The 27235-nt window shown below is 33.7% G+C and overlaps 6 protein-coding genes across 6 annotated transcripts; 2 read left to right on the forward strand and 4 right to left on the reverse strand.

Moving 5' to 3' along the window:
- LOC104793365 (NAC domain-containing protein 92-like) lies at nucleotides 694-2516 on the reverse strand. Its single transcript, XM_010519742.2, has 3 exons — nucleotides 2088-2516; nucleotides 1722-2002; nucleotides 694-1493 (listed from the first exon to the last, which is right to left on the reverse strand). The coding sequence occupies exons 1-3, from the start codon at nucleotides 2284-2286 to the stop codon at nucleotides 948-950; spliced, it is 1026 nt and encodes a 341-aa protein (XP_010518044.1). The 5' UTR covers nucleotides 2287-2516; the 3' UTR covers nucleotides 694-947.
- On the reverse strand, nucleotides 7794-9441 carry LOC104793456 (NAC transcription factor 29-like). The gene is made up of 3 exons (XM_010519837.1): nucleotides 9159-9441; nucleotides 8731-9077; nucleotides 7794-8559 (listed from the first exon to the last, which is right to left on the reverse strand). The coding sequence occupies exons 1-3, from the start codon at nucleotides 9325-9327 to the stop codon at nucleotides 8011-8013; spliced, it is 1065 nt and encodes a 354-aa protein (XP_010518139.1). The 5' UTR covers nucleotides 9328-9441; the 3' UTR covers nucleotides 7794-8010.
- On the reverse strand, nucleotides 14156-17614 carry LOC104793537 (apyrase 1-like). Its single transcript, XM_010519931.1, has 9 exons — nucleotides 16932-17614; nucleotides 16366-16494; nucleotides 16203-16259; nucleotides 16032-16124; nucleotides 15605-15810; nucleotides 15384-15475; nucleotides 15065-15282; nucleotides 14769-14958; nucleotides 14156-14523 (listed from the first exon to the last, which is right to left on the reverse strand). The coding sequence occupies exons 1-9, from the start codon at nucleotides 17238-17240 to the stop codon at nucleotides 14411-14413; spliced, it is 1407 nt and encodes a 468-aa protein (XP_010518233.1). The 5' UTR covers nucleotides 17241-17614; the 3' UTR covers nucleotides 14156-14410.
- LOC104793606 (aquaporin SIP1-1) lies at nucleotides 17761-19827 on the reverse strand. The gene is made up of 3 exons (XM_010520038.2): nucleotides 19431-19827; nucleotides 18438-18710; nucleotides 17761-18168 (listed from the first exon to the last, which is right to left on the reverse strand). Exons 1-3 carry the CDS (start codon nucleotides 19719-19721, stop codon nucleotides 18010-18012), a joined length of 723 nt encoding a protein of 240 aa, XP_010518340.1. The 5' UTR covers nucleotides 19722-19827; the 3' UTR covers nucleotides 17761-18009.
- On the forward strand, nucleotides 21337-21931 carry LOC104703274 (agamous-like MADS-box protein AGL62). The gene has a single exon (XM_010419268.1). It carries the CDS (start codon nucleotides 21356-21358, stop codon nucleotides 21929-21931), a length of 576 nt encoding a protein of 191 aa, XP_010417570.1. The 5' UTR covers nucleotides 21337-21355.
- Nucleotides 24886-27176, forward strand: LOC104793704 (glyceraldehyde-3-phosphate dehydrogenase GAPC1, cytosolic). The gene is made up of 9 exons (XM_010520142.1): nucleotides 24886-24960; nucleotides 25072-25101; nucleotides 25200-25300; nucleotides 25583-25698; nucleotides 25787-25886; nucleotides 25999-26145; nucleotides 26239-26299; nucleotides 26405-26645; nucleotides 26743-27176. Exons 1-9 carry the CDS (start codon nucleotides 24957-24959, stop codon nucleotides 26957-26959), a joined length of 1017 nt encoding a protein of 338 aa, XP_010518444.1. The 5' UTR covers nucleotides 24886-24956; the 3' UTR covers nucleotides 26960-27176.

Genomic DNA, 27235 nt, shown 5'->3' on the forward strand with positions numbered 1-27235 from the left:
AAAAGGCTTATATGATGCCCAGATTCAAGGAACAATTCACATGCTTCGTGAGCTGTGTTTTTCTCTCAGTTTATCCAGATTCTATAGGTCCATATTTGATATTTTCCCCCTACATTGTATGTTCTGAAAATGAGAACTTATTTCGTCCCATTCTCCTTCACCCAAATAACAACATAACTGGCCTAGATGGGAATTTCTCATATTATTACCTATATAGTTGTTGTTCGAGAAGTAATTTGCATTAAGACTGTAAACATAATTTGCATAATCTAAAACTTAAGTAACGGTGGTTTAGTAAAATGAAAAATGTCTGGTTCCTTGAGATATTATAAGCTTGTGGACTAGTATGCATATGAGTTGATAACCGGAAAAGACCGGCATTAAAAAAAGAGTTTGATACATAAATTACAACAGACTCACTAATCGTTGATCTTGACCAAGAATCGGTGACCTTTAAAGTATATACATATTATTCATGTCATCTAATTTATTATCTAACTAGTGAAGCTTAATTGATGAGAACTATATATCCGGTGTGGTTATACTTGACGGCTCAACGATTGAAACATTAAGATTGTGTACATGTATATATATATGAGTGCTGATATGCTTGTAGTCATGTACATATGTATCAGCATCACTGCGAAAATTAAGTAAAAAATAGGCATTGAAACATTAAGATTGTAAACATAATTTGCATAATCTAAAAATTTATATATGTATATATTATATATGTACAAGTTAAATCACAAAGAAGCAAAACCCCAATGACATCCCTTTTCCCAAACTAAAATCTAAGTAACAATTATCTAACTAAAGTCCAATGCCTAAGAAACCTAATAATCTTCTTATGTATATATATACGAACTAATTACACGATTAAAAACCCTACACAAGTAATCAGTGCCACTCTTCAATCATAATTAATAAATAACCTTCTCCCAATTTTATTTAGTATATAAGTCTTCCCAGAAGATCAAGTCATCAAGATCATCACACGCTGACTTGCTACCATCCATCATTGCCGCATCGGCTGCCGGATTCATCATCAAAGGATAAGAAGATATCTCCGGCGTCGCAGTTGTGTTCACATCAGAACTTAAACCGGTTTCTTGAGACGCACTCACAAGAGAATGCTCCAACTTGATCATACCCTTGTTATTAGTGTCCGAACCTGCCCCGTACCCCGAGTCAGATCTGTAATTGTGGACAGAGTGGTAAGGGAAATTGAGGGTTTGGGTAGGGAGGTAAGTGTTGTTGACTAGTGCGGTTGAAGGGTGGTGGAGGACGGCCGGTTTGAGGTCGTGGCTGGCACCGGAGAAGCTTGGGCCGGGTTGGCTCAAGAAACCTGGATCTATGAGAGGAGGGAGAGATGAGAAGTCTAAGAGATGATCAATGTTGTCAAGAGAATCAATCCTTGAGAGTTGGTTTGGGGTGTTAATAGTAGTAGTAGGAGCGTTCTTGTGAAAAACCCTACACACCACCCATTCATCCTATAACCACAACAAAGCAAAGAAAAAAAAAAGAGAGTTAATATTAGATTGCTAACTAATTAATTAAGATCCTAATTGAATTTTATATTTTGAATTAAATCTTGAACTAAGACGTATAAAAAATGAATAACTAGCTACAGGATAAACATTTCCAAACCAAACAAAAACTTATATGCATCAAACTCGGATCTATTTTATTGAACCGACCGAACCAATGTTTTGACATACCCTTGCAGTTTTGGGGAGGTTATGATACGAATATTTGCCATCAAGACGATATTCATGCATAACCCAATTGGTCTTTTCACCTTTAGGAGCTCTTCCTTTATAGAACACAAGTGTTTTCTTCATCCCAACAAGACACCCTTTGCCTCTAAAGATCTCCTTGTCCTTCCCGGTCGCCTTCCAATAACCAGACACAGTGGCACGGTTCGTCCTCATCCCGGTTGGATACTTCCGATCCCTCTGGCAGAAAAAGTAAAACTCCTTCTCTCCCATCTTTGCAATCTCTGCACTCAAAAATCAATAATCAGAATCTTGATGGATGATCATGTTTGAAACGGTCAAAATACAAAAGATCTTGATTTGACTTACTTGGTAGATCCCATGGCTCGTTCTTGTTGAGGTCGGCTTGACCGATCGCCGCCGCGGTGAATCGGATGTTGAAGACCTTCTCTTTAAGGTAGTGAGTTATAATCTCTTCATCAGTTGGGTGAAACCGAAACCCTGGAGGCAAATCCACCACCTCCTGATCTCCTCCTTGATTCACAACTACACTGCCTTCTTCCACCATCTATCTTTATGTATGTTTAATCAAGAACAAGAAAAGAAAAAAAAACCTTGATGGATTTCAAGAAAACAAGAATTTTCTTAAAAGGAAATTTAAGGTTATCGATCGAGGGGTATGTGTTTATAGCAGATGCACGTAGGCGCTGAAGAAGAAACAAGGAGGTTGAAGAAAGAAAGAAACAGAAGCAAAGGTTTGAGGATTTTGAGGAACTATGCAGTTAAAGGAAATGAAAATAAAAGTATGTGAAGGTAGAAAAAAATGTCTTTATATAGAAGGAAGATAAGAATTAAGAAAGAAAGAAAAAGAAATCAATAATTGTTTCTTTTTCTTCTAGTATTCATTTTTTTTTTTTGTTCTCTCTCTCTCTCTATTTTTTGGTGATGTAGCAGAGACACGTATCCTCTAAGCAATTTCCTTACTTGTTGAAAAAGCCCGCACAATTTAGAAAACAATTAAAAATATCTTAAGTAATATTTGTATGAAATTTAGAGCAATTAGCATTTTAATATATGGTTGTAGGTCTACATACAGTTTTACAGAAATGTTATTGAATTTTATTTATTTTTGCAATCCTATTTTCAATTATTAAACCTAAAAGAAAATTAATTTCTTTTTTAGATCCATATGGACACACGTCTGTCGAATAATTTTATGGTTCAATTAAAATTGTATTTTTACAACATTTCTTAGGACTATGTCAGTAAATTAAGTCCTCTTATGGCTTCCTTAGCGACCCACCAAAAAAAAAATGGCTTCGAACCTTCGATAGCCACATGACATGCATCTACCTTTTGAAAATAACCTCTTTTGGAAAGAAAATAAAGAGTCGTGTGGCAAAAAAAACCTTTGAATTGAAAATTTACCACTCAAAAAGTGTTAAAAGGTTTGGCTTCTCTTCGTATTATATATGTGGACCCATATTATTGAAAAAGATGTTCCTTTTTTTTCTTTTTCTTATGTGTTGTCCTGCTAAAAGTAATTCCTCAGAAGAATCTCAAAACATATTGTATGGTGTAATGTTCGTATTATTATATGAAGATGATAAGTTTCTTCTATGAAGATTTGTATACGAGAGTAAAAACGAATACGTCGATCACATAATATGAGGACTGTAGTATAGTATATGGATATATATGACTGAGAGTGCTCCTTTCGGATTATTTTGTTTGAGCATGGTTTCCCAATTAAAAAGAAAATACAAAATAGGTGATCTCGATTTTGCAATTTACTTTCTGAAATTTGTATTGTGATATAGTTTATGAATTTGGAATCGGTTCAGTTTTCTTTTAAGCATCAAACTAACTGTATATAAGATAAGCTAAACTGATTTTTTATTTATTTTCCAAATTAGATTATGGATTTGGTGTCCTATCGTCGACTCAATCAACTTAATGTATAACATCATGTGTTTGTACTTTGTACTTTGATTAGATGTTTTTCAACCGATATTTTTTTTGTATATTTAGCAACAATTAAAATGGAAAAAGAAAGAGGGACGAAAATACTACTTACTATACGATGAGTAAAATACTAGTTAATTTTTGTGCCAATAAAGCTAGTTGGATTTTAATATTGAGGAAAAAAAACAATTCTCTGAGTGCCTGCTATATTATCTTTGAAAAGTTTCAACTATATGACATCTAATCTCCAACTAACTTAACTGTCTAATTGTCTTTATTCTCCCCCATTACATTGCATTATCAGGATTATTACTACTACTATTACTTAGTTAAATCATTTTCTAAGCTGCACATAAATTCACATAGTATATGCTTTTCATACTGCAAGAAGATTAACAATACTATTGAATATATAACAATTTCAATTGTACTTACGATATGAAATTATTAAAAGTCGTTTAAGTCAATAATACTCACAACAACTCACCGACTTTATTAAATTTTCAAAATAACCAATAAACTCCTTGTTTTTAATTACTAGTTAAATGCAATTTCGATTTTGACTGTTCGTATTATTAGTGACCGTCGACTCTTTCATCTTTTTTTTTTCTTCGTTACCGATCGACTTCCAAAACAAATTATAGTATCATCAACCTATGGTATTATTGTATTATATCGCATGAATAATAATATATAACGGACACTGGATAAGAATAACTTATCAGATAACAAAATTGACAATACAATAATATAATGTGGACCGCAACGTTATGGAATTAAATTAGGGTGCTTAATTAAATTATAAATCTAGGAAAGAACTTTTCTTACATATTACTATTATGTATCCTTGAAATTTCTCATATATTGTAGTATTAATTTGTATAAATTTCCGTTATTTTAAATGTTTTGGCGCGTGGGCCCATTATATAGTAGAAGAATAATAAATAAGAGAAAAATATAATAAAATGTAAGCTGCTGTTAAAATGAAAACTTAAGAAGGTTGACTTTTTGCTTCGAAAGGCAAAAGACTTCAAAGCAAAGGGAGCCGCATCAATTTGGTGACGGCATCTGACGTAGACGATGACATCATCTACTCCCTTATTGGGTCACATGTGGCCCCAGCCCAGGCCTTTTAACTGTCAATAACACTCACTGTCTATCCTCGACGAGTCCTCTTCCATCATCTTTTGTGTTGAAATTATTTTTTTCCTATCAAAAACTTACACGATAAAAAATAAAATAAAAAAATAAAAACAATTTCACTATTTAATTTCTTCTCGTCAAAAACGATCAGAAATAAAAACTTGATCATGATAATAATTATGATGTCATTCAACCATTCCCAGTGTCATGGCTACCACCACTAGTCCTCAGTCATGCCGTGAGTAATATACACAGAAATTTATGGATTTAGAATTTAAATTTAAATACTAGTATAGCCTTCGGAATCAAGTGGGTCGTCGGCTTATTATAATAACCATATACAATATAGCTAAATAAAATATCGACTTCAATTATTTATCTTTTACAGATTATTTCAGTTGCAGCTGCAAACAGTTTCGGATATACATTTCTTTATTACTATTAGCTATTGGCAAGTTATTGCCCTAACCTAAGCATAACTATTGGGTTTTTTTTCTTCTTCTTCTTTTTTCAAATTGCTTACGAAGTACGAACATGCTATTTGCCTATTTGGATTTACATTCAAATTGGGGCAGTTTTTGTATCCAAACAATTATCCAAGTTATTAACAGTATACCAAAATAATCGATAGAGACTAATAAAAAGGAGACATCATAATTCATTGGAAGCTTTTTTTTTTTTGTTAAACTGTTAATTCATTGGAAGTTTACATGTCGCTTCTACGGTTTCTTAGTTTTAATAATAATCTTGGTCATATAAATATTCTATTTTTTTGGCTTGAGAGGTCGTATAATTTAATCAGATGGACTTCTCAATATAGCTAATAAAAAAAATCAATCAAATCTGTAGTTTTGGACACTTGTATACCCACTGGTGTATATTATAATGTCATTTAAAGTTTAGAAAATAATAACGATTGTATGGCCGGCTCGCGTCACCTCGATATTCAAGATAATATTTTTAATCAGCCTAGATATAATGACTTATTTGATTTTCTTTTGTCTCTTAAGTCGTTTTCTACAAATTAGAAAGCGAATTTGCTTAACATAGAAGAATCGAGCCATGGACTGCCCTCAAATTTTGTGTTGTCGACACACTATCCAGAATATACCTTATAAACTAATCATTTAGCATATATTTAGTATATATAAACGCATCTAATTATTCATATTTTACCGTATGCAGCGGCACCCACACCCACCAAATAATGCATGTGTGATTTCTATATTACATATCTTTTAATCAGTGTGAACTTCACATATGCTATTTTTTCAACCAACATGTGGTATGGTGTCCGTAAGCATAGTTTCGTTTTCTTTTGTCTGTATATATGATTTCCTAACATGAAAAAAAAAAGGTGAAAAAGAAAACACAAAACAAAGAATTAGCTGATGATGGCAGTAATAGAGCCAGTATTCACGTCATCACGTGATTTGCGTCTCATTCTTGATTTGTATAGCACCTATATATAAAAGATTCAAATTAAGTCATGTCTTTTCGTTTTATTAAGGATATAAACGAATCCAAGTCCTCGAGATGACTTATAAGTTAAAAACAATCTATAGATTAAGCTTATATGTTAGAAACGACTATTAATGAATCCAAGTCCTCAAGGTTCGGAGAAATTGCATTAAACCGTGATTTTTAATAAGTCTTACCCCACGTAGTTAAACTATCCAATATGACAATCATATTTACGATAATTCCAATGTTGGTATACGTTGTTTCGTGACCGTTCCCTTTGTATGTATTAGCAGAACTTTTGCTGGATCCAGGTTTAGATGGGACATAACTTTTAATAATAGATAAATTAAGACTTACGATAAAAGACAGTTTTAGTATTGGCATAGTATAATTTTTGAATGTTTCAAACCATTATCATCATATATAAGAAAACTGCTGGCATAACCAAATTTGTGAATCGTATGAGGATAAAAGAAACGTTGTGTTGTGAAAGTAACCCCTAGCTAAGATTCTATTCAGAAAAAATGAATGTGCATAGCTGTTACTATGATGTAGATGGATATTGGGGCTGCTATATATTCTACCGTAGAATTATTTTAATACGTGTCTAAATGATCCGGCAATAATGCAGGAAAGAAAAGAAACACAAACTCTAGCTTCACTAACAAGCCTTGGCAGTCATTTTACCAAGAAATCTCTTCTCATGTACTACCTACTTCTGAGGTAATTTTTTTTTTTTTGAAGAAAATATAAATTGATTTGCAAAAAAAACAAACGTTTTTACATCAAGTGCAGCAATTATTTAAACTTTTTGATAAAACGTTTGCTCAAAGTAAAAAAAAAAAAGAAGAAAACGTGATAAAACGATATATAGCCGACTTGTTCTAACCTCAATGTTATAACACCGCATCAACCACAACGCCGTTCGATTGTTTGCATAGTGCCAAGAAAAATACTCCACATATATACAAGCCTTTGATGCTAATAAATGGGCCTTTGTTGCCTCTTTATTTATTCGCACTTGTGAATTTACCACGATGATACAGATTTTGAAAAGCCGAATGTAAACGATGATTCAGTACTAATTACGACAAAAGCAAAAAAACGATGATTCACCAATTAGTTGTGTGCAAGTAATTACGAAGATGATGATCTTTCAAGGGATATACGAAAGAGAGAACAAATGGAATTATAGTCTCCACGTGGATTTACGATACCGCAATCATGAACCGTCCAGAAGAATTACATACACTAATCTTTTTTTTATAGAAAATCAACGGGGAGGAGGACGAGTACGAGTACGAGCACGAGCTATTTAAAACGACTTGTGAAAACGATTTTGCCGATTTTTCATCCAATATTTCTAAAAGGTGTACTTAAACATTGAAAAAAAAGAGGATATTAGCTATGCTCTCATACTCAACATGCGTGTCCATATATGCTAGAATCAATAATCTTGGAAATTTCTGGAAAGCTATTAAAATAGTTCGATAAGAACCGAAATGCAAAAAAATAACAAACTAATAATTCAGTACTTTTTAATACAAGGTTGTATTTGATTATATGATCAAACAATTCAACATCAACTACTGTTATTCTATAAAAATCTTTCCTTTTTCCCCCACAATAGTTTGGTAAATTTCTCCTACGATTTTTTTTCAATCATATATAAATCGAACGGTCCCTAATCCGTCATTAGGTTTTCAAATTAAAATCCTCTCTAGCGGCCTTGATAATGACTGTGAGAACTCATCAAGAGTTCCTGATTCAGGAAACTAGACTGTTGAATCATACTATGATCCAATTGATCTATACTATTATTGTAACTATAGTAGTTCATCATCTTCTTAGAAACGTTCATCGTTTCTTCCGCAAAATCCAGTCTCTCTCTTTTGTTTCCGATCCCGCTTGTCTCTGAAGTAGGAGAGCTCAGCTGTGGTAACTTTTGATCCAAGTAATGGTTTCCGTAGATGTCAGGATTAGAGAAATTACTGACCATGAAAGAAAAATCTGATTCGGTACGAATTTCAGGGGTTTCGTTTAGAAAATTTGTGAGGAACGTAAAATCTGTAGCGTCTAGTAAGTTAGAGAAAGAAGACTTCTGACGTTTAAGGGGTTGTTGTTCGTTTTGCAAAAAGGTTCCGCGGTCTACGAATGGTTCGTTTTCAATTTCCTCTTGTTCTTGATTGCTTGTCACTGAAGTAACATCAGGTGATGACACTGAAGCGTGTGATTTCTTGTATATCCGGCAAAGAACCCAATCATCCAGCTGCAGGAAATATAAAATTCATTAGAGAGTAATGGGGCAAAAATAATAAAACAATCAAATTAAAACAACAAAGAGACAAATTAATGGTTTATGAATATATTTCGGTTTATGCCTTCCGGTTAAAATAGTTGGCGATAACCAAAAAAAAAAAGCTTTAGCAAAAAAACTTACCCTCATCGAATATTCTTTAGACTTTAAAGTCCTATCTCCCAAATTATTGATTTGGCTACTAGAAGAGTTGATTATTTTGGGGGATAAAGATTCGGCAAGACGATACTCATGCATGATCCAGTTGGTTTTAACACCTTTTGGAGGCTTTCCTCTATAAAACACAAGAGCTTTTTTTATACCAATGTTTTCATGAGACCCTTGACCATTTGCTACCGCGATTAGTTTATCTGTTCCGGTTGCTTTCCAATAGCCAGACGCAGCCGCTCTGTTCGGTCTTGCTCCGTTAGGATATTTCCTATCCCTCGGACTAAAAAAATACCATTCCTTCTCTCCAAACGGAGCCTTAGCTGATACATATCAAACAACATATGTTATAACCAAAAAAATTGAAATAAACGTAGACAAAAAGAAGAGTGTATATATAATACCTGGTAAATCCCATGGATCGGATTTGTAAATATCGACATCGGCGATGATGGAAAGTGGAACTGGGAAAGAGGAGACTTTCTTCCTTAGGTAATGGAGAATGAGTTCTTCATCTGTTGGATGAAATCGAAACCCGGGTGGTAAGCTCGATCTTGGATCCTTGCTTATCATTGTTTCTTTGAGTGATATTTTAAAATCTAATGTGAATAGGAAAATCTTGATCGATAAACAAAGGAGAAAAATTGTTTTTTTTTTTTGGGTGAGGACCAAAGAGAAAAAAAAGGAACTGAGCCAAAGATTGAAAATTTTCGTAGAGCAGGTTGCGATGGCAATTTATGGTGTGTAGATTTTTGTCGTTTAGTACTAGTTTGTATGTATAATTTTTTTTAAAAAATGAGACTTAAAAATTAAATGAAAATACAGAATATTATTTTCTGTAAAGTAAACCGAGAGAAAAAAGAAAAGAAAATCTGAAATTAATGTGAAAGTAGTCGAAAAGGTTAAATAAAATCAGTTAGGATTGATTTCTTTAACTAAATAAAATATAGATTTTTTAATTTTTAGAACTTTATGGAGAGAAACTAACAAATGTATAACGTCATAGATATCGAACTCAAGCATGTTTTACGAACAGAAGAAACTGGATAAATACTAATATTTTACTTAAAATTTTGGTCGTTTGTACACGTACTCTAAATCTTCTCCTAAATATATTAAATGTGTCATATATTCATATCTGTCTAATTACATTTAAAGACTTGATTATCTATACATTAAAAATAAAAATTGCTAATAATGAATTCAAATTGGACTTGTTTTAGAAAAATGTATTTTTACGGATTGAATCCGAAAATTTGAGTGCATATTTTCATATAAATTATGAGAAATGGTCCCCCAGCCTTTCCAACAAAATATGCTATTTAGTATGAACACAAAAGTTCCGTTTTTAAATATTTAAAAATAATTATGGAATTGTTTATTCGTGTCATTTGTGTTGAGTGTGAATAATTGAACAAGTTTTGTTAGAGAAGTGGACCCAAATGAGACAGCTGTGTCCTCTGGGATGACATCTGATTGGTTAGTTTTACTTTTGTCCTAACCATATCCACGTAAGCCCAGATGCGGCTGATGACGCAAGCATCATACACTAGTCTTCTTTTTTTTTTAGAATCCTTTTCTCAGAGTAAAAAAATAAAAATAAATATACAGCTATAATTGTTTCGAGAAAACATTGTAATGAATATATTGCATATTAGGTATTGGCTATTACTTGTTCTTCTTGGATAGTTTTATAACGTCGTAAATATTATCATTTCATTGATTTTAGTAAATAAATTAATTAACATCGATGATAAAACAGTAAAACCGTACCCTAACGTATTAAGTGCGATGATCGTTGCTTTCTCTGATTCATGAATTTTTCCAGTTTTGTTAGGTGAATTGAATTTTCCTTATTTTCCTAACGTAGACAGCAATTATATGATTCATAAATGGTGAAATTAGGTAATATCTACAAAAATAGAAATCAAATATATAAACTAAATGGATAAGAACAACTTTAAAATGAAAACAACGTTTACACAACTTTTTTTCTTTTTTCTTTTTCATATTTCAACGTTGGCTTAAAAACATGCAACGTTCTGCGGACGGTTCAATAATTATGTAACTAAAACTACCCAAAAAAGAAAAGAAAAAAATGCATTGAATTGCGGATGTACAAATCTTATAAAGTTGGAATGATAAAATAAACAACCCGGTCGAGATGTGATTGGATTAAATGAGATAATAACTAACACAAAACGTTCCACTGATGATAAAAACAAAAGTAATCTTTGACCTGCAGTACCACTCTCTATACCATGTGTAAAGGCTACAAGAGATCAATAATTTGTTGACAAAGAAGAAAGACCAATAATGCTGATTTAGTGTTATAAATAATTACGTACGTGTTTTGTCTAATGAAGCAAGTATTAAACTAATCTTAATTTTGATATGTTTCTTGGTGGGATGCAAAACAAGTTTAAAACATTTGTTTCTTCGAAAAGAGCAAACGTGGAATCATAAACACCCACATGATGATGTATTTAACGTTTTTCTTTAAAACGTACTTAGTACTTAGTTAATTATATTTGAATTATGTTACTCCATTAAATATACATAATTCAGATAAAGCTCTTTTAATTAGAATGATAATGACATGCCACATTGGCATTCACACACACACGCAAACCACACGCTAAGCCAATGTCCTCCAAAAATACCCTTGATTTTGATTTTTCTGATTTTAAATACGTGGCAGTTATTTGTTTTTTTCCAGCTAATTTATATTTCGATATAATAGTAGTGCGCAATCAATTAAACCAATAATAATTTGAACTTCCTTCAAATTGGCTTATAGAATAAGTTGAAAGTCTATAAAATATATCATCGTATAATGGGTTATAGATTAAAAAAAAAAACTTCAACAAAGATAAGCAAGGCACTTGTAAGAGAAACCTATTACGAAAAAAAAGAAAAGAAGTAATTGTAATGTACATGTTACACGACAAGTCTTTCAAAAACAGTTTCAATTATAGAATGCTTCTTTGCAATTAATTGATCAAATGCGAGTTTTTTGTTTGTTTGGTTTCATGGTTTGTATGAAATATAATGAAGTTTGTCATACGCTAGTAGTATTAAACAAAATTTTAAAAGTTACTAATAAAACCCAAAAGTCTCCCACTCTCCCTCATATACATATAGTATTAAAATATTTAAAATCCACCAATTAAAATGTCGTAGTAAATTAAGAAGCACGGAAAATTATATAGTCAACGTGCCAGCAACCACACGTGTGACTTTTGATTTGTGTATATGTCAACAATTTTGCACCTAGCTAGAATTTATAGGTGAACATGTTCATTTTAATATGCTATTATCGTTGTCGAATAGGAAAAAATTACTGTATGGATAGTTTGAATAACTGAAAAATACATAACTATTATATTAAACGTTAATGCTACAATGACGAATAGTGCTGACTTGAAAAGAAAAAAAATATATACCAGACGAGTTATTTGAATATAGACCAGCACATATACACATACGCCAATCAATATTAATTATAGAAACATTTCATATTGTTCGGATGTTCAAGAAGTTCTCTCTTCTCTGTCAACATTCGAACTTATTTAATGATATATTCTGCATGTATTATATTTTTTTCCTATATACTTGTTTGGCAAGAAGTTGAATAAGCTAATAAAATAAATTTGATATATTAATCAAATATCAAATGACAAGATGTATATATTTTATGAGTATTTGAATTGGTCGAGAACTCTATACTAAGAACTCTGAATGTTTGCACCAAGATGAAAAGAAATAGAAGGGAATAGACGTGATAAATGAAACAAATACGATGGTGCGTATAGATGATTTGTTATAAAGTCTAAGCTGTATAAGGAATATAATAAAGAGAAGTAGAGACGGTTGTAGAAAATTTGGAAAACGCCAAAACCTAAAGAAACTTTGATAATAAGACAAACCGTAAAAGATATAGCATATGCCAAAAGAATGTAAGTCCACACTCCTGATAAAAAGTTTGATATTATCCACTTGAATGTAACTGTTTTTTGTTTTTAATTGAAAAACAAAACATGATACAGAACGATATATGGATCAGGTAATTGCAATTGTATTATAAGATTGCAATAATTCATCAAATATGTTTGGTAACTAGCTAGATATGTAATGGGTTCAAATCTACGATCGACGATTAATGATTTGTAATGTTCTTTCTCTCATTTTACACATATTAAATTCTACTAAATTTCTTGATATTTCTCTCAATGGGCATCATAATTGACATCCTTTTCTTCCTTTTTTTTTCCCTCAAGTCTCTTTATATTTTTGAGGTTGCTTTTTTTGGTTTCTGGAATGATGGGTACTAACTTAGCTGATTAGTGGGTCTCTTTACGTAATTTAGGAATGGTATTTTGTACTTTTAGCACTTATTTCCTCCTCTTTCTCTATCTTTCTCTGCTTTATAAAGATAAAGATATGAAATATTATACACATAAATATGGGGTATGGATCCTTCTATTAAGAAAATATCTAGCAAAATGATAGATTTTTGTTCATCTCCTCATCAATAAGTGTGGTCTTGGTGTGGCTAGATACAATGAACGCTTACTTGTTCTACTCAAATTTGAACACCCACTTGTCAAGCTTGCAACTACTCACCAATCAACATCTTCTACTTTAAACTTCGCGAAGACAAAATTTGTTTCTTTTTCTCTACCCTAAGTTTTACATGTATATTAAAGAAAAGAAAAAATCTCTTTAACATGTTATAATTGGCCATGCACAACAGTCTACAATGGATATGTAGAAAAAATCGAACCTTCGATATGCAAGCTAATAAGCTGTGCAAGGATACTCAAATCTGTTTAATTCCGTGTGTTAGAAGCAAATATCCGATGGAAGTTTACATGAACGTTATATTATTTATAAGAAATATTGTTAATGACTTTAATGTGTAACATTGGTCTTCAAAGTCAAGTTGGTGACATGAGATTAGAATTGGTGGGCGTGTAAACGGTCATAAATCAAAAGTAGTTCAGTTTATGTGATGACAAGGCAACTCATCGATCTAACGTATAAGTTCCAATCTATTATAATACCTTTGACTGGTCAATGCCAATTCTCCAAGTCTTTATGCACACACACTTATCTTCGACGTTTTCTTTCTTTTCTTTTGATCGACAAAAATAGTTTCCAACATAGAACTCAAGGGAAAACATATTGGCCTAAATTGGGAATTTATCGGAATTTTTGATATAGACTACACATGGGGAAATATTATATCATGGTTAATAAATCAATCAATCCAATCTCCAATTATTGTAGGTTTGAAATAAGACACAGATGGAAGATTCTTAATGGACAAACACTACAATCTCAAATTGGAAGATAAGTGTGAGTGCATAAAAGAGTTGCAAAAATAAAAATAAACGCCTCAATAAGGAAAATATTTTATAAGCAAGAAACAGAGGACACGTAAGCAGTTTTAGATTACAAAATAAAAATTAGGTATATTAAGAATCGAAACTCTTTTCTCTAGATGATTATTGTAACAAAAATCGATAGTAAAGGAACTAATTAAGGATTATGATAATAACAAAATTTCGAGGTAGGAAAAAAGCTTGGGGGAGATTTTGGGAGAAATCAAAAGAATATGGGGGATTTGTGCAAATACCCAAAATTGGCTTCCTCATGGTGAGGATACTGCTTCTATGGCGCTTCCTAGTGGCCAAGCAGCTTCCACGGCGTAATCTCCGTATTTCACCTTCTTCACTAACGTTATTGTCTGTGATGGCTTCAATCCTGTTTTGTGGAATAAATACGTTTCAAGTAGGAGTTCTCAATTTGGTTTCTAACATATTTTCACCATGGCTTCCAATGATAATGTGATACATCACTGAACTATCAGAAATCTAACACATTCCAATTCTTATGTGCACTACCCGTTATCATGGTCATCAAAAATTATTACTGGACTAATATGTAAACTGAGATTTTGGTAAGTAACTGTATGTTGAGAAGGAAAAAAACAGGAATGTGTAACTTACCGAATCCATCCACGAGAAGAGTGTATTGGTAAACAAGATCCAAGCACAAGTAAGGGAGATTATCTTCCTCCACACGTGGGAATTTCGATTTTCCTTCTTCCATTCTCATGTTACAAGCTTTGTTGGCCGCTTTCTCAAAGTCAAGTGGTCGAACCTCAGCCACAGGTTGCTTTGGGTCAACAAAACCAGCCTGTCATCATCGTTTATGTTATTTTCCATGATGGCTTAGTGGTCCAACAATATGATGTTATGCAAGTGCTTAAATAAAGTCAAATAAAAGACGATTAAAATATTACCTCTGCAGCTCGATCAAAGAAAAATGATGCAACAAATATTTTCTTTTGGCCACCACCGCCTCCACCATTCCATACTCCACCAAAAGTGCATTTCATGTGTGTACAGAGTGAATCATTGACTTTTAGTGCGTTAATAGCTACTCGCCGGCATTCATCTAGACTTGCACCAGATGAAGAACCTATGGCTTTGAACGCGTTTCCTCCATATTTATAAGTACCTGAAATGAATCACTTAGTTTAAAGTGCAATCTGATATGTACTAGAGCTACAGCATAGATCCCACTTGTTTCATAGTTCTAGGCTTCTAGCTTTCACTTACCACTGTGGCCGGTCACGATGCAGGGGTTGTTGGAGTCTTCAGATACTTTCAAAATCTCAGCTCGGGCAGCAAGTAACCCGTAATGTAGGTAGCTACAATTAGCAAGACGATAAGATATTGCATTAACATTGAAAGGATAAATCAAACCTAGTTTTATGTGTAGATGTAAAATAGAACAAAAGAAGATCTAACAAAGTACACAAGCAATGACAGGTACCAACCTATGAACATAGAGGAAATACTTCCGCCCCTTCAAATACATTTCTCTAACATAAGAATCCTCGCCTTCTAATGGTTTTGGTGCAGTTGCAGCATCTTCCTCTGATATAGCATATGCCATTTGAACCGAGCCCCCTCCAAGATCAACCACTCCAACTGTATCTGAGTACGGCTTTCCCAAAGTCCTTAGCAAGTAGTTAATTGTCACCTTCAGAATGAACATTTTGTTACTTGCTACAGGTTTTTAAAGATAAAACAAGAATATCCATGGAGATTAGAGATCGGTCTTTCTCTTCAGGATGAAAGATAAAAAGAATTGAGTGATCTATACGGACACAAAAAATGCAGGCACAAAAGTCTAACTGTACTATAACAGAATGAAAATACAAATTTATAATAACATGAATCTTGGAAAGACCTACAACATACCCACTGATAAGATCCTTCCTGAGTTCCATCCAGAACAGTCACTGCATTTGCCTCAGTCTTAAGCCTGCTTCTATCTTTCAGGAGCTCCCTAACCTTAAAACAAAGTTATATTTTAGCATAAAAGCTAGCGAAGCAGGCACATGTTTAAGAAGTCATATACACAAAAATTACCGCTTGCAAAATGTTTTCCGAAGCTTTGTGACCCAAAGCCCTCAAACCTGCAGTCGCCTAGAAATTGATGTAATACAAAACAGTGCAAATGATTAACATAAAAAAGGGATGACAACATTAACAGCTCTGATCGTATTTGTGTGAAAGGAAATCATTGCCATACCCCAACTCTGACAGGAGTCTTTGGACGCAACTCACGGGGAACAGAAGCTTCTGCTTTGTCAAGAAGAGATACCAAAGAGTTCGCTGATTGCCGAGGATCATTAGGATATGCACTCAAACCTGGTTTTAGCTGAAAATAGAGTAAACGTTCAGACACAAAAGAGTGAGATAAAATGCCAACAAAGTGCATAAAACATTGCAGTACAATGAAACAATGAAGAAAGGGAATCTAATCCCATTCCTTCAAGCTTCATATTTACAGGAGTGAAGAGGTTTTAAGCCAATTTTGGAACTTGAAGAACCAAGATATAAGTTTCCCACTATTTCATAATTTAATAAAGTAAAGAAACAGAGCCCACGCACGTTTCCAAAACCAACAACAGAAACTTAGCTAAGACTATCGCAGCATTGATCACAAACTAGAATAGGAATCTAATATCACGAACAGCTTAAGATCAATCTAGAATTGCCAGCAAAAGGTCATTCTTGTGCCATTATCCGAAAAAGCGAAACTTAGGCATAATATCTCCAACATGCTAAACTATCAAAACGAAAGAAGAGCAATACCTGTAAGAAGAGCTCGAGCTCATTCTCCAAAGGAACGAGATCCAAATTCTGATCGAAACAATAAACATGCACACGGCTTCCAGAACTTCCAGCATCGAAAATCACAGCGTAATTCTTGGGACCCCTCGAATTCGAACCTCCCTCGTGGCTTTTCATCGTGACAGAGACGGACGTGGACGACCCCGGCATTAACAAAAGCACAAGAGCGATCAACACAATGGGAATCGAAATCACAAGTAGAAGACCTCGATGTCGATGGATCTTATCGGCAAGAGATTCGTGCCGTCCGATCGCTCGCTTCGCCGTCATTTTCCCTCCGTCGATAGAGAGAAGACCTTGATGAGAGTCGGAAGTAGGAGAATGGTTACCGGACAATCCGGTGGCTAGTCCTGACTCCAATAGCTCAGAAGCGGAAGGGGAACGGTAACGGATCTTGTTTCCGGTGGCGGAGGACGCCGATGTCTTCAAGGACTGCGACGGATCCTTTAACGGATCCAGATCGGCGATTGATAGCAAGTTGCGGGGTTGCTTACCGGGTTGATCCTTTGCTTCGATTCAAATTCTGCCACACAGATCTGAATCGGAGAATTTGCGTGAACGATAGGAACCAAAACAAAGACGTTACGTCGTTATATGATTTAAAGATTACGGAAGAGAAGAGAATTAATTGGGTTACATCCACGAAAAGCTGATTTTAGTGTAAAGCTTAAGACAATATTAAAATAGGTTAGGCGAATTAGAGAGAACCGGAAAAGAAAACCAAGCCAAACAAATTAGAGGAATGAACCGAATAGAAGCAAACTAAACCAGATATTGATAAACTAAAATCGATTCCAAACCGGAAGAGAGTCTGAATGATTTGATTTATGAACAAACAAGATAAAAGGTTACGTCCTTATAAATCTATAAAATATGCGAGTGAATCTAAACAATAACAAGGAGACTTTGATTTTTATTTTAACTTTTTTTTTTTTGTAGTCTCCTTATTTTAGAATGGAACAACTTTTTTGTAGTCTTTCTACAGCCCAAACCGGTGAAGGACCTGACTGGTGGTGGACTCTCACAATTGGGGTTTTCCTCAAGCTTTCTTTTGTTTCTTCTTCTGGGGTCGAGGTGGAGGGAAGATAGAACGGAAGAGCAATGCAGCAGACAATGCTCCTACGAAGGAACTAATCCAGTAGACGTAGATATGATCCCATGTGTTGTGGGAGCTGTACATGTATGCCCACCCAAATGCCTACATTGCAAAACACAAGACGGTTATAAAGCTTATCAATATTTGAGGATACATACAGCATGCTGGATGATAAAACACAGTGCAAGAAGAAGCACATAAGTAAGCATTAGTCAATCGTGACACAACCTTTGGTGGTTACTATAGAATGAACTAATAATAGGAGAAACAGGCTTATGAGGGGGAAAACAGAGCATGTGACATGACGTGAGTATGCATACAGCATACTGAATGTATATCAGGCAACATAATAAGACATAACGTGTACTTACAATGGCAGGATTCATGGCTGGTCCAGTGTATTTAGACCCGGCGACAACAAATGTGATGGTTGCAAGAGCAAGCAAGAACGTCTTAGCGAGCATTCTCCGTGGACCCTTGAGGATAATTAGCAAAACCGCAAAGGTAATACCAAAACTTAAGATCGTTTCTGCAATAGCTCCAGTGTGCACATCAACCTGAAGGGAAGGTCCTGCAATCATATGCTTATACTTCTCTGGTATAAACTCCATGATGGCCAATGCACCTCCTGCAGCACCAACTGCCTGGAACCACCAAAAAACATTTCACATTTGCTTTTCAAACATTTTCCAGCAAAAGGATATCAAAATCAAGAATCAGGGAAAAGAAGGTTTATTTCTGTTCCAGCCAAAAGGAATTAAAGTCATTTTGCTCGATTTAAGTCTCCAAAGAGTACAATTTACTCCTTGCTAAATCAGGTTTACCAACTTTTACAATTAATAGTCTTTCCATCTCTTTATGTTATACCCAGCAGGGAACACGCAAGAAGCTTCAGAGAAAGCTAAGGAACAAACAAAGGAAGATAAGGTTTTCTTTTCCTACTTTAATTAAGTGGTAAACACATAGATCAGCAAACAAACGTAAAAAGTTAGTAAGAGAATCTGATTCTTTCTGTGTTCTTCTTTACAAGAAAACTCAAACCTGACCTATATTAACAAGATCAAAGTAGGCATATACAAACAACAGAAGATCAGACTCATTGTACCAAAATGATAGGATGAAACTAAGCAACAAAACTAAAATGGGGATACAAGTGGGGACAAATATCACGAAAAAGCATATACTATATAGATTTCATACAAAACCAGATTCTAATTCTCAGAAAAAACACAAACCTATATACCTATTTGAAAGAAACTATCACAGATCACAGATATTTGACTAAATCAAGTAGAACAGGAAGTGATAAAAATTCATAATTTAGACTCAAATAAAGAAATGATTTGGATCTAAGAATTGTATACCTGAGCAGGTAATCTAATGGCCAAAGAGAAAAGAGTATCGCCGGGGATACCAGCGACATAAAAGGCGGCGCTTCCGGTAGGATTGAAGCTAGCACCGCCGAAGATAATAGTGAAGATCGAGACGTAAACGAAAATCATCAACGTCAAGATCACCAACGGAGCCCAAGCGATACCCTGCAAATCGCCGGCGGAGATAATCGCCGCCGTCTGAATTCCGAAGGTTGCGGAGAGTACGACCCAAGAGAAGGTCATCAACATATCACCAATCGCCGACTTCACCACACCCATCATCTTCGTCGTGACAAATCTCTCTTGTCTGTTTTTGGGATCTAGTAGTGGTTACGTACTTCACCTGTCTGCTTTTAGCTTTGTCACACCTATTTTCTCCTCTAATAGATTTTATTTATTTATATTTAATTTATTTATCTAATGAAAACGAAGATGTCTTTGAATGAGTAACCTAACCGATGGTCTTATTATTACACTCTTACTCTTACAGACTTACACTGATTACGAAAATTTCATAAAAGAAATTTATTTCAACTATACGTGATTTTAAATTCTAAAGTGAGGGATTTTTTAAAAATGTTCAAATGAAGCATAAAAATTTCATCAGATTTGGTGGATTCTTATAAGTTTAACCTATATATGAGAGATCGAACCATTTTAGATGTATTTCATGTTACATAATTTTAGAAATTTCAAAATTTTACATATTTTATGGCATACTGGATATCAAACTGTAAATTCGCCATTTTACAACCACAACATTTTAAATCCCGAATGTAATATATTTTTGTGGACTTACATTTGATGACATATATATATATATATATATGTTTTTTTTGCACAATTGTTACTCTCTCTCTCCTTGATAAATTGATATTTTGGAATATTTTATTTGTTCCATAAAACTTGAAGAAATCATCATTTAAATTTCTAAACTGTTATTGGTCTACAATTAAATAATATATATTTGGTGAGAGAAAATAATTAATTTTAAATCAGTAATCATTGTTTTTTTAAAATGTATAAAATCTTCTATACATCAATCTTTTGGAGATGAACTATCTAATATTCCATCCTTCTAGATATTTTTTCTTGTACATAGTAGTGACTTCTGTTTATTTTTGTTTTGAAACTATGTTGATATATGTTACCTCTAAGGGTTACTCAAGCTTGTTACCTAAAAATCAATAATTCTTCAATGAATGGTCATTTGGGTGACCAGCCATTACACCAATTCGATAACCATGATATTGATATATACTAGTATTCAAGAAAACGTTAGGCGTTAATTAGGCGGTGATCCAACACCTAACGCCTACTCGAAATTTAGGCAATTTTAGGCGGTTTTGGTTTTTATATTATAAACTATTATATATGATGTTATATACATAATTATACAAAAATATATATAAGAATAATAAAAATATTAAATCAAAAACAAAAAATAGATAAAAACATTATTTCAATTCAATTAAAATAACATATCAAACATTTGTAATTATGTTTATAGAAATAAACCTTATAAATTTTAATTTTGTGTAATTAAAATTTTAAAGATACACTAAAATAATGATACTATAATTTTAGGCGGTGCTACAACGCCTAGTGCCTAGACGGAGTGGAGGCGGACGCCTAGAACTCGTTTTCGAATACTGATATATACAATAGTTTGTTGACTCATTAATTAAAGATGTGAAAGATTTTTGTATATGTTAAAGTGGTTGCCAAAATGGTTAGTCAAATTTCTTAATTAGTCAATATCTTCATTAGATTTACATTAAGTGTTTATTAACTTCATAACATATATGTATCTCTTTCATTTCTTATAAATAGATTGTACCCAATGTCCGGCTTTATCATGACATAAAACTAAAACACCTACTAGATATCAAGCAATTCGGTTTCTGAATCAAAGAATGGGAAGAAAAACAAAGGGGAAGCAAAAGATCGAGATGAAGAAGGTTGACAACTATGGTGATAGGATGATTGCGTTCTCAAAACGTAAAGGCGGAATTTTCAAGAAATTGAACGAGCTCGTATCAATGTGTGACGTCGAAGTTGCTATCTTGGTTTTCTCTCAAGCTGGAAAGCCGTACACGTTCGCATTTCCGTCCATAAACGAAGTGGCTGCCCGGTTGAAGAACCCTTCGGGACAAGAACTTTTTGCCAAAGGCCATACGGGACTGCTAGTGGAAGCTTATAAGAAACAAAGGATCCATGACGACATAGTTAAAATGGAAGCACTTGAGGAGGAGCTTGCACTAGATCTAGATAAGCTGAAAGAGGTAAAGAAATCAAGGAAGGAAAAAAAGTTAGACAAAATGTGGTGGAACATTCCTGAGGAAGGCTTGAGCATGAAGGATATGCAGCGAAGGCACCAAGCGCTTGTCGAGTTACATGAAATGTTTTTCCCACTAATGGTGAAAGACGGTGGTAGTTCATCTTCTGGTAGTTTGGGATGTGACCATTCTGGTGGTAGCGCATCTGATTAAACTAATAATTTAGCATGCATGGCTCTCTCGATTGAAAAAGATGGTGATGATTCATTTGCTGGTTGTGCGGGACGTGGACAGTCTGGTGGTGCGTGACTGCATGTGTCATGATCATTTTTTTTCTTCTATTGTTAATGGCTGAAAATAAAGGTTTAGTTCGATGATTATTAATATGTTTAACAGATGAAAATATTCATCAACTTCTCTATATCTATTGGTCGTCGTTGTATTCTAAATGTTCTTTTAAATGCATTAAATTATGTTTTTAGTGTTTTTATTGGTGCTAAGAAATTATATAAATGAACCATTAAATTCATAATATCTTCCAACCAAATACCATAATAGCTTAACTACAGTAAAACCTCTATAAATTAATAATGTTGGGACCAAGACATTTTATTAATTTATAGTGATATTAATTTATCTATAAATTAATAATAATTATTTTATAGTGTAAATTAATAATTATTAATTTATAGATATATTTTAATTGTTTATTTTTTTTTTTAAATTATGATTTGAGACAATTTTTGTAAAATAAGATTAGAATTTTGGATGTTGTAAATTTTAAGGTATTGGAATTTGAAATAATTAAAAAATATTATTGACAATGAATTACAAATATTATAGACAAATTCACTTACACACATGACATAAATATTCAAATTTATGAATAAGAATATCAATTATCATATTTTAATAGTATATCAAACTATGAAAATGTAAATTATACATATTTAGAAATTGAAAACTTTAACCCAAAGTTTTAGCTGTTTTATGAAATGTTATAGAATATTTTATATCATTATAGTTTGAAGATACAACATAACAATTTTTTTATAGATATGAGGTTTAAGAAAAACATACTTTACTATATGTATATATATATACATATATATGTAAATTTACATGATTATTAATTTATGATATTATTGGGACCATATTTTACATGGGGATTTCAAAAAAAATTATTATCTTATTATCTTATCGAATTTTGTTAATTTTTACACTGTCCCGACTTGGGACTAACAAAATTTATTAATTTATAGTGTTTATTAATTTATATAGTATTAATTTATAGAGGTTTAACTGTAGTTAGTTTTAGAACAACACTTACGTTCTATAGAGGTGAATCTCTTCATTCACCCCTTATAAAATAAGGAAATAAATTATGTAACATTTATTATAAAATTAAAAACTTAAACCGCTCTTTTATAAACCCAAACCGATATATAATTTCATTTTAATTGTAAAATCTAAATCCTAACCATCTCATTTTTAAATCCAAACCGACAAATAATTTCATTCTAATTGTAAAATCTAAACCATAACCATTTCATTTGTAAACCCAAACCAACATATAATTTTGTTATATTGTAAAATCTAAACCCTAACCACCTTATTTGTAAACCCAAACCGACATATAATTTTGTTTTAATTGTAAATCTAAACCCTAACCACTTCATTTGTAAACCCAAACCGACATATAATTTCGTTTTCATTGTAAAATCTAAACTCTAATAACCTTATTTGTAAACCCAAATCGACACATAATTTTGTTCTAATTTTAAAAATCTAAACCAAGCAAATATTTAAATTTCTTTAATTACAAAGATACAAAATTTGTTTACTTAATTTATTTTGTTTTTTAAGTTAATTTTAGTTTTTTTTTAAATAAAATATTAAATAGAAGATTCTAATTGGTTGAGAAGAGAGGAGGTGAAAAAAAAAGTGAAACTAAGTATTTTTCTTTTAATAACAGCGAACGTTAATGGAGAATCTGGTGTCTATATATTATCATTTTTACTCTTTTCTTTCCAGGAGTAGTGACTGCTCGTCTGGCTGGTCCAAACAACAACGTTTTCAAAGAGGTTAGAGTTGGATCAGTGATGGGCTGATGGACGTGAGTTCTATAATCTTTTCCTTAGCGCTTTCATATATCTATGGCATTAATAAGGGATATGTAGAACGAGAATCACTACTCTTGCCGTCCAGAGACTCCCAAGGAGACCGGCCGATCCTTGCATCTCTTTCATTTGCGTTGCGCAAGAGATATCATGACTATTCCGTATTCACCAAATTTTGAAGCTTCTATAAGTAAAACAAGATCCGTCATATCATAAGCTCTAGTATAGGTTTAGCTTTCTATTGGGAGAGGGTTTCCTACATTACAAGAACAACAATGTACAGTTGTAAGTTTTGAAATGAATGTCACATACTCGCATGTATAAATTTAGGCCTTTAGATAATATACTTGATTTTATTTATTTGTTAGGTTTTGTTGGTTCTCTCGTATATCTAGATCTAGAATTTATGTTTTGTTGGTTTTGTTATTTTCATTAGATCACCCATCACAATTTTTGGTTTTGAATAATTTTTACACAAAACAAAATATACATCTTTTTTTGTTGTTGAAAATATTGGAAATCATATCAAACTTTCCAAATTTATATAAGTCCACTACACATCAATATTTTCTTAGTTTTTATAAGGAAAAGTATCACAAGATAATTGACTTATATTTTTCTTGGAATATATTATTTGGGCGTTACGTTCTAGAAAAATGGAAATCGTCTACTAACATGGGCATCTCGTGAACTCGTGGCAGTCAAACACTGGCCGGCGCAGAGCAGCATGTCCAAAATACGCTAAGTTTCATGCCGACCCCGAACCATTCGAAGATTTAAAGAATATTCTAGATCAGCGCGTGAGATGCATACGCCACGTATCGCCTCAGGAATGACGACACTTGCCAAAATAACATGGATACAACTGTAAATAAGGCAAAGTGTCCATGGGTAATTAGGTCATTTAGTTAAGAAAAATATTGAATCAGATCTGACTTTTTTCCCAAGAAAAATTCTCAGCCACTAGATCTTTCCCAACCCCTTCTTCACGTTCTTCACTCTTTTAAATAGCCCTTCACGGAGCCTTCTCACTCACCATCTCATCACATTGTAAAATCTCTCTCTTCCTCTCTGTGAATCTCATCTTCAACCTCTCTCTCTCGTTTTCGATTCAAACAATGGGTGAGTCTCTTTTTTCCTAAATCTCTTAGCTCGTCACTGATATTTACGATGTTGTGTCTTCTGATCTGATCGTTTTTGGAATTTTTTTTTCTTTGTTGTTTTCCCTTGTAGCTGACAAGAAGATTAAGATCGGAATCAACGGTGAGTTTCGGATTGATTTTATATTTTTGTTAGGTTTTGTTGTTTCTCTCGTATATCTAGATCTAAAATCTGACTCTTGGGGTTTGTGTAATCGCTAGGATTCGGAAGAATCGGTCGTTTGGTCGCTAGGGTTGTTCTTCAGAGGGACGATGTTGAGCTCGTTGCCGTCAACGACCCCTTCATCACTACTGAGTACATGGTTAGTGTTTTCTTCCTTGGTTTTAACGCTGATTCGATTATTGGATTTTGATTTTGATTAATATTAGCTGTTGATTATAGGATTCAATTAGTCATTCAGATCTCCTTATTTCGTCTTCTTGATTTTGATTAATCGTATATATTTTTATCCACGTTTATGCATGTGTTTTATGATTCGTTTAAGAGCTCAGATTTGAAAATAGTTCAGTTTTCTCTTTTCATCTTGATTAGCTGGTTGGATCATGTGTGAAACTAATGATTGCTCTGTGTTTGATTGCTGCAGACCTACATGTTCAAGTACGACAGTGTTCACGGCCAATGGAAGCACAATGAACTCAAGATCAAGGATGACAAGACCCTTCTCTTCGGTGAGAAGCCAGTCACTGTTTTCGGCATTAGGTACATCTATGGTCCTTTATCTGTCTTTATGCATATTTTATATCAGTTGGGAGTTTCAGTCTCATTAGTTTTTTTGGTTTTTGTGAAGGAACCCTGAGGACATCCCATGGGCCGAGGCTGGTGCAGACTACGTTGTTGAGTCTACCGGTGTCTTCACTGACAAGGACAAGGCTGCTGCTCACTTGAAGGTTTGTCTTGTTTGATTTGATTATACTATGTTTGGTATGGATGGTAATCGTTTCCTGCTTGTATTTTCTTTATTATCCATTCAACTAAATGAGTGACTTGTTGTTTGTTCAGGGTGGTGCCAAGAAGGTTGTCATCTCTGCCCCCAGCAAAGACGCTCCTATGTTTGTTGTTGGTGTCAATGAGCACGAATACAAGTCTGACCTTGACATTGTCTCCAACGCTAGCTGCACCACTAACTGCCTTGCTCCCCTTGCCAAGGTATATATTATCTGATAAGTTAGATCAAATTTGACTGTTTTTCAAACTTCAAGTGAATAGTTTTCATTAGCAATCTTTGGTTTCTTTGTGTAGGTTATCAACGACAGGTTTGGAATTGTTGAGGGTCTTATGACAACTGTCCACTCAATCACTGGTAAATTTCTCCATCATCAAGGAATTTATTACAGACTATTCGGGGCAACATGTGAAAATTTTGTGACCTAATGGATATGCTTTTTAACATTATTCCCACCATCAGCTACCCAGAAGACTGTTGATGGTCCATCAATGAAGGACTGGAGAGGTGGAAGAGCTGCCTCATTCAACATTATTCCCAGCAGCACTGGAGCTGCTAAGGCTGTCGGAAAGGTGCTTCCAGCCCTTAACGGAAAGTTGACTGGAATGTCTTTCCGTGTTCCAACTGTGGATGTCTCAGTTGTTGACCTCACCGTCAGACTCGAGAAGGCTGCTACCTACGATGAAATCAAAAAGGCTATCAAGTAAGCTTTTTGGGCACAGAATAATAATTCAATTTCCTTGTGTTCCAGTAACGATCATCGAAGTAACTAAAACAGTGTTTTTACTACCAATTTTTAGGGAGGAATCTGAAGGCAAGCTAAAGGGAATCCTTGGATACACCGAAGATGATGTTGTCTCAACTGACTTCGTTGGTGACAACAGGTCGAGCATCTTTGACGCCAAGGCCGGAATTGCATTGAGCGACAAGTTTGTGAAATTGGTGTCATGGTACGACAACGAATGGGGTTACAGTTCCCGTGTGGTCGATTTGATCGTCCACATGTCAAAGGCCTAAATCTAAGAAGCAGATGTCGAATGATGGGGAGTGGAAAGTCATATGTTCATCCCTAGATTGGTCTGAATTTGTCGTTTTTTCTAATAAAATTTCTTCGAACTTAAACCTTGGTTTTTTTTTTTGTGTTATGGTTTTTGCTATTCTCATTCATGTGAGGTGATGGGAATTTGTAGACCGGTGTTTTAATGAAGCCTTTTTTCGTTTGCCTTTTGTCTTATACTACTCTCTACCCACAGAAGCATAAGAAGTTTCGCTTATCTATATAATGCATCTCAA

This window comes from Camelina sativa, chromosome 1 (genome assembly GCF_000633955.1).
Source record: "Camelina sativa cultivar DH55 chromosome 1, Cs, whole genome shotgun sequence".
NCBI classification, from domain to species: domain Eukaryota; kingdom Viridiplantae; phylum Streptophyta; class Magnoliopsida; order Brassicales; family Brassicaceae; genus Camelina; species Camelina sativa.

Coding starts and splice junctions, on each gene's coding strand:
- LOC104793365 (XM_010519742.2), bottom strand. CDS start 2,286: ATGGTGGAAGAAGGCAGTGTAGTTGTGAATCAAGGAGGAGATCAGGAG. Junction 2,003..2,087: donor CGAGCCATGGGATCTACCAA/GTAAGTCAAATC, acceptor TTTTGAGTGCAG/AGATTGCAAAGATGGGAGAG. Junction 1,494..1,721: donor ACCTCCCCAAAACTGCAAGG/GTATGTCAAAAC, acceptor TTGTGGTTATAG/GATGAATGGGTGGTGTGTAG.
- LOC104793456 (XM_010519837.1), bottom strand. CDS start 9,327: ATGATAAGCAAGGATCCAAGATCGAGCTTACCACCCGGGTTTCGATTT. Junction 9,078..9,158: donor CGATCCATGGGATTTACCAG/GTATTATATATA, acceptor GATATGTATCAG/CTAAGGCTCCGTTTGGAGAG. Junction 8,560..8,730: donor CTAAAGAATATTCGATGAGG/GTAAGTTTTTTT, acceptor TATTTCCTGCAG/CTGGATGATTGGGTTCTTTG.
- LOC104793537 (XM_010519931.1), bottom strand. CDS start 17,240: ATGACGGCGAAGCGAGCGATCGGACGGCACGAATCTCTTGCCGATAAG. Junction 14,959..15,064: donor TCTTTGATCGAGCTGCAGAG/GTAATATTTTAA, acceptor CGATGATGACAG/GCTGGTTTTGTTGACCCAAA. Junction 14,524..14,768: donor TCTTCTCGTGGATGGATTCG/GTAAGTTACACA, acceptor TCCACAAAACAG/GATTGAAGCCATCACAGACA.
- LOC104793606 (XM_010520038.2), bottom strand. CDS start 19,721: ATGATGGGTGTGGTGAAGTCGGCGATTGGTGATATGTTGATGACCTTC. Junction 18,711..19,430: donor CCATTAGATTACCTGCTCAG/GTATACAATTCT, acceptor TGGTGGTTCCAG/GCAGTTGGTGCTGCAGGAGG. Junction 18,169..18,437: donor CAGCCATGAATCCTGCCATT/GTAAGTACACGT, acceptor TTTGCAATGTAG/GCATTTGGGTGGGCATACAT.
- LOC104703274 (XM_010419268.1), top strand. CDS start 21,356: ATGGGAAGAAAAACAAAGGGGAAGCAAAAGATCGAGATGAAGAAGGTT.
- LOC104793704 (XM_010520142.1), top strand. Junction 25,301..25,582: donor TCATCACTACTGAGTACATG/GTTAGTGTTTTC, acceptor TGATTGCTGCAG/ACCTACATGTTCAAGTACGA. Junction 25,699..25,786: donor GTCACTGTTTTCGGCATTAG/GTACATCTATGG, acceptor GTTTTTGTGAAG/GAACCCTGAGGACATCCCAT.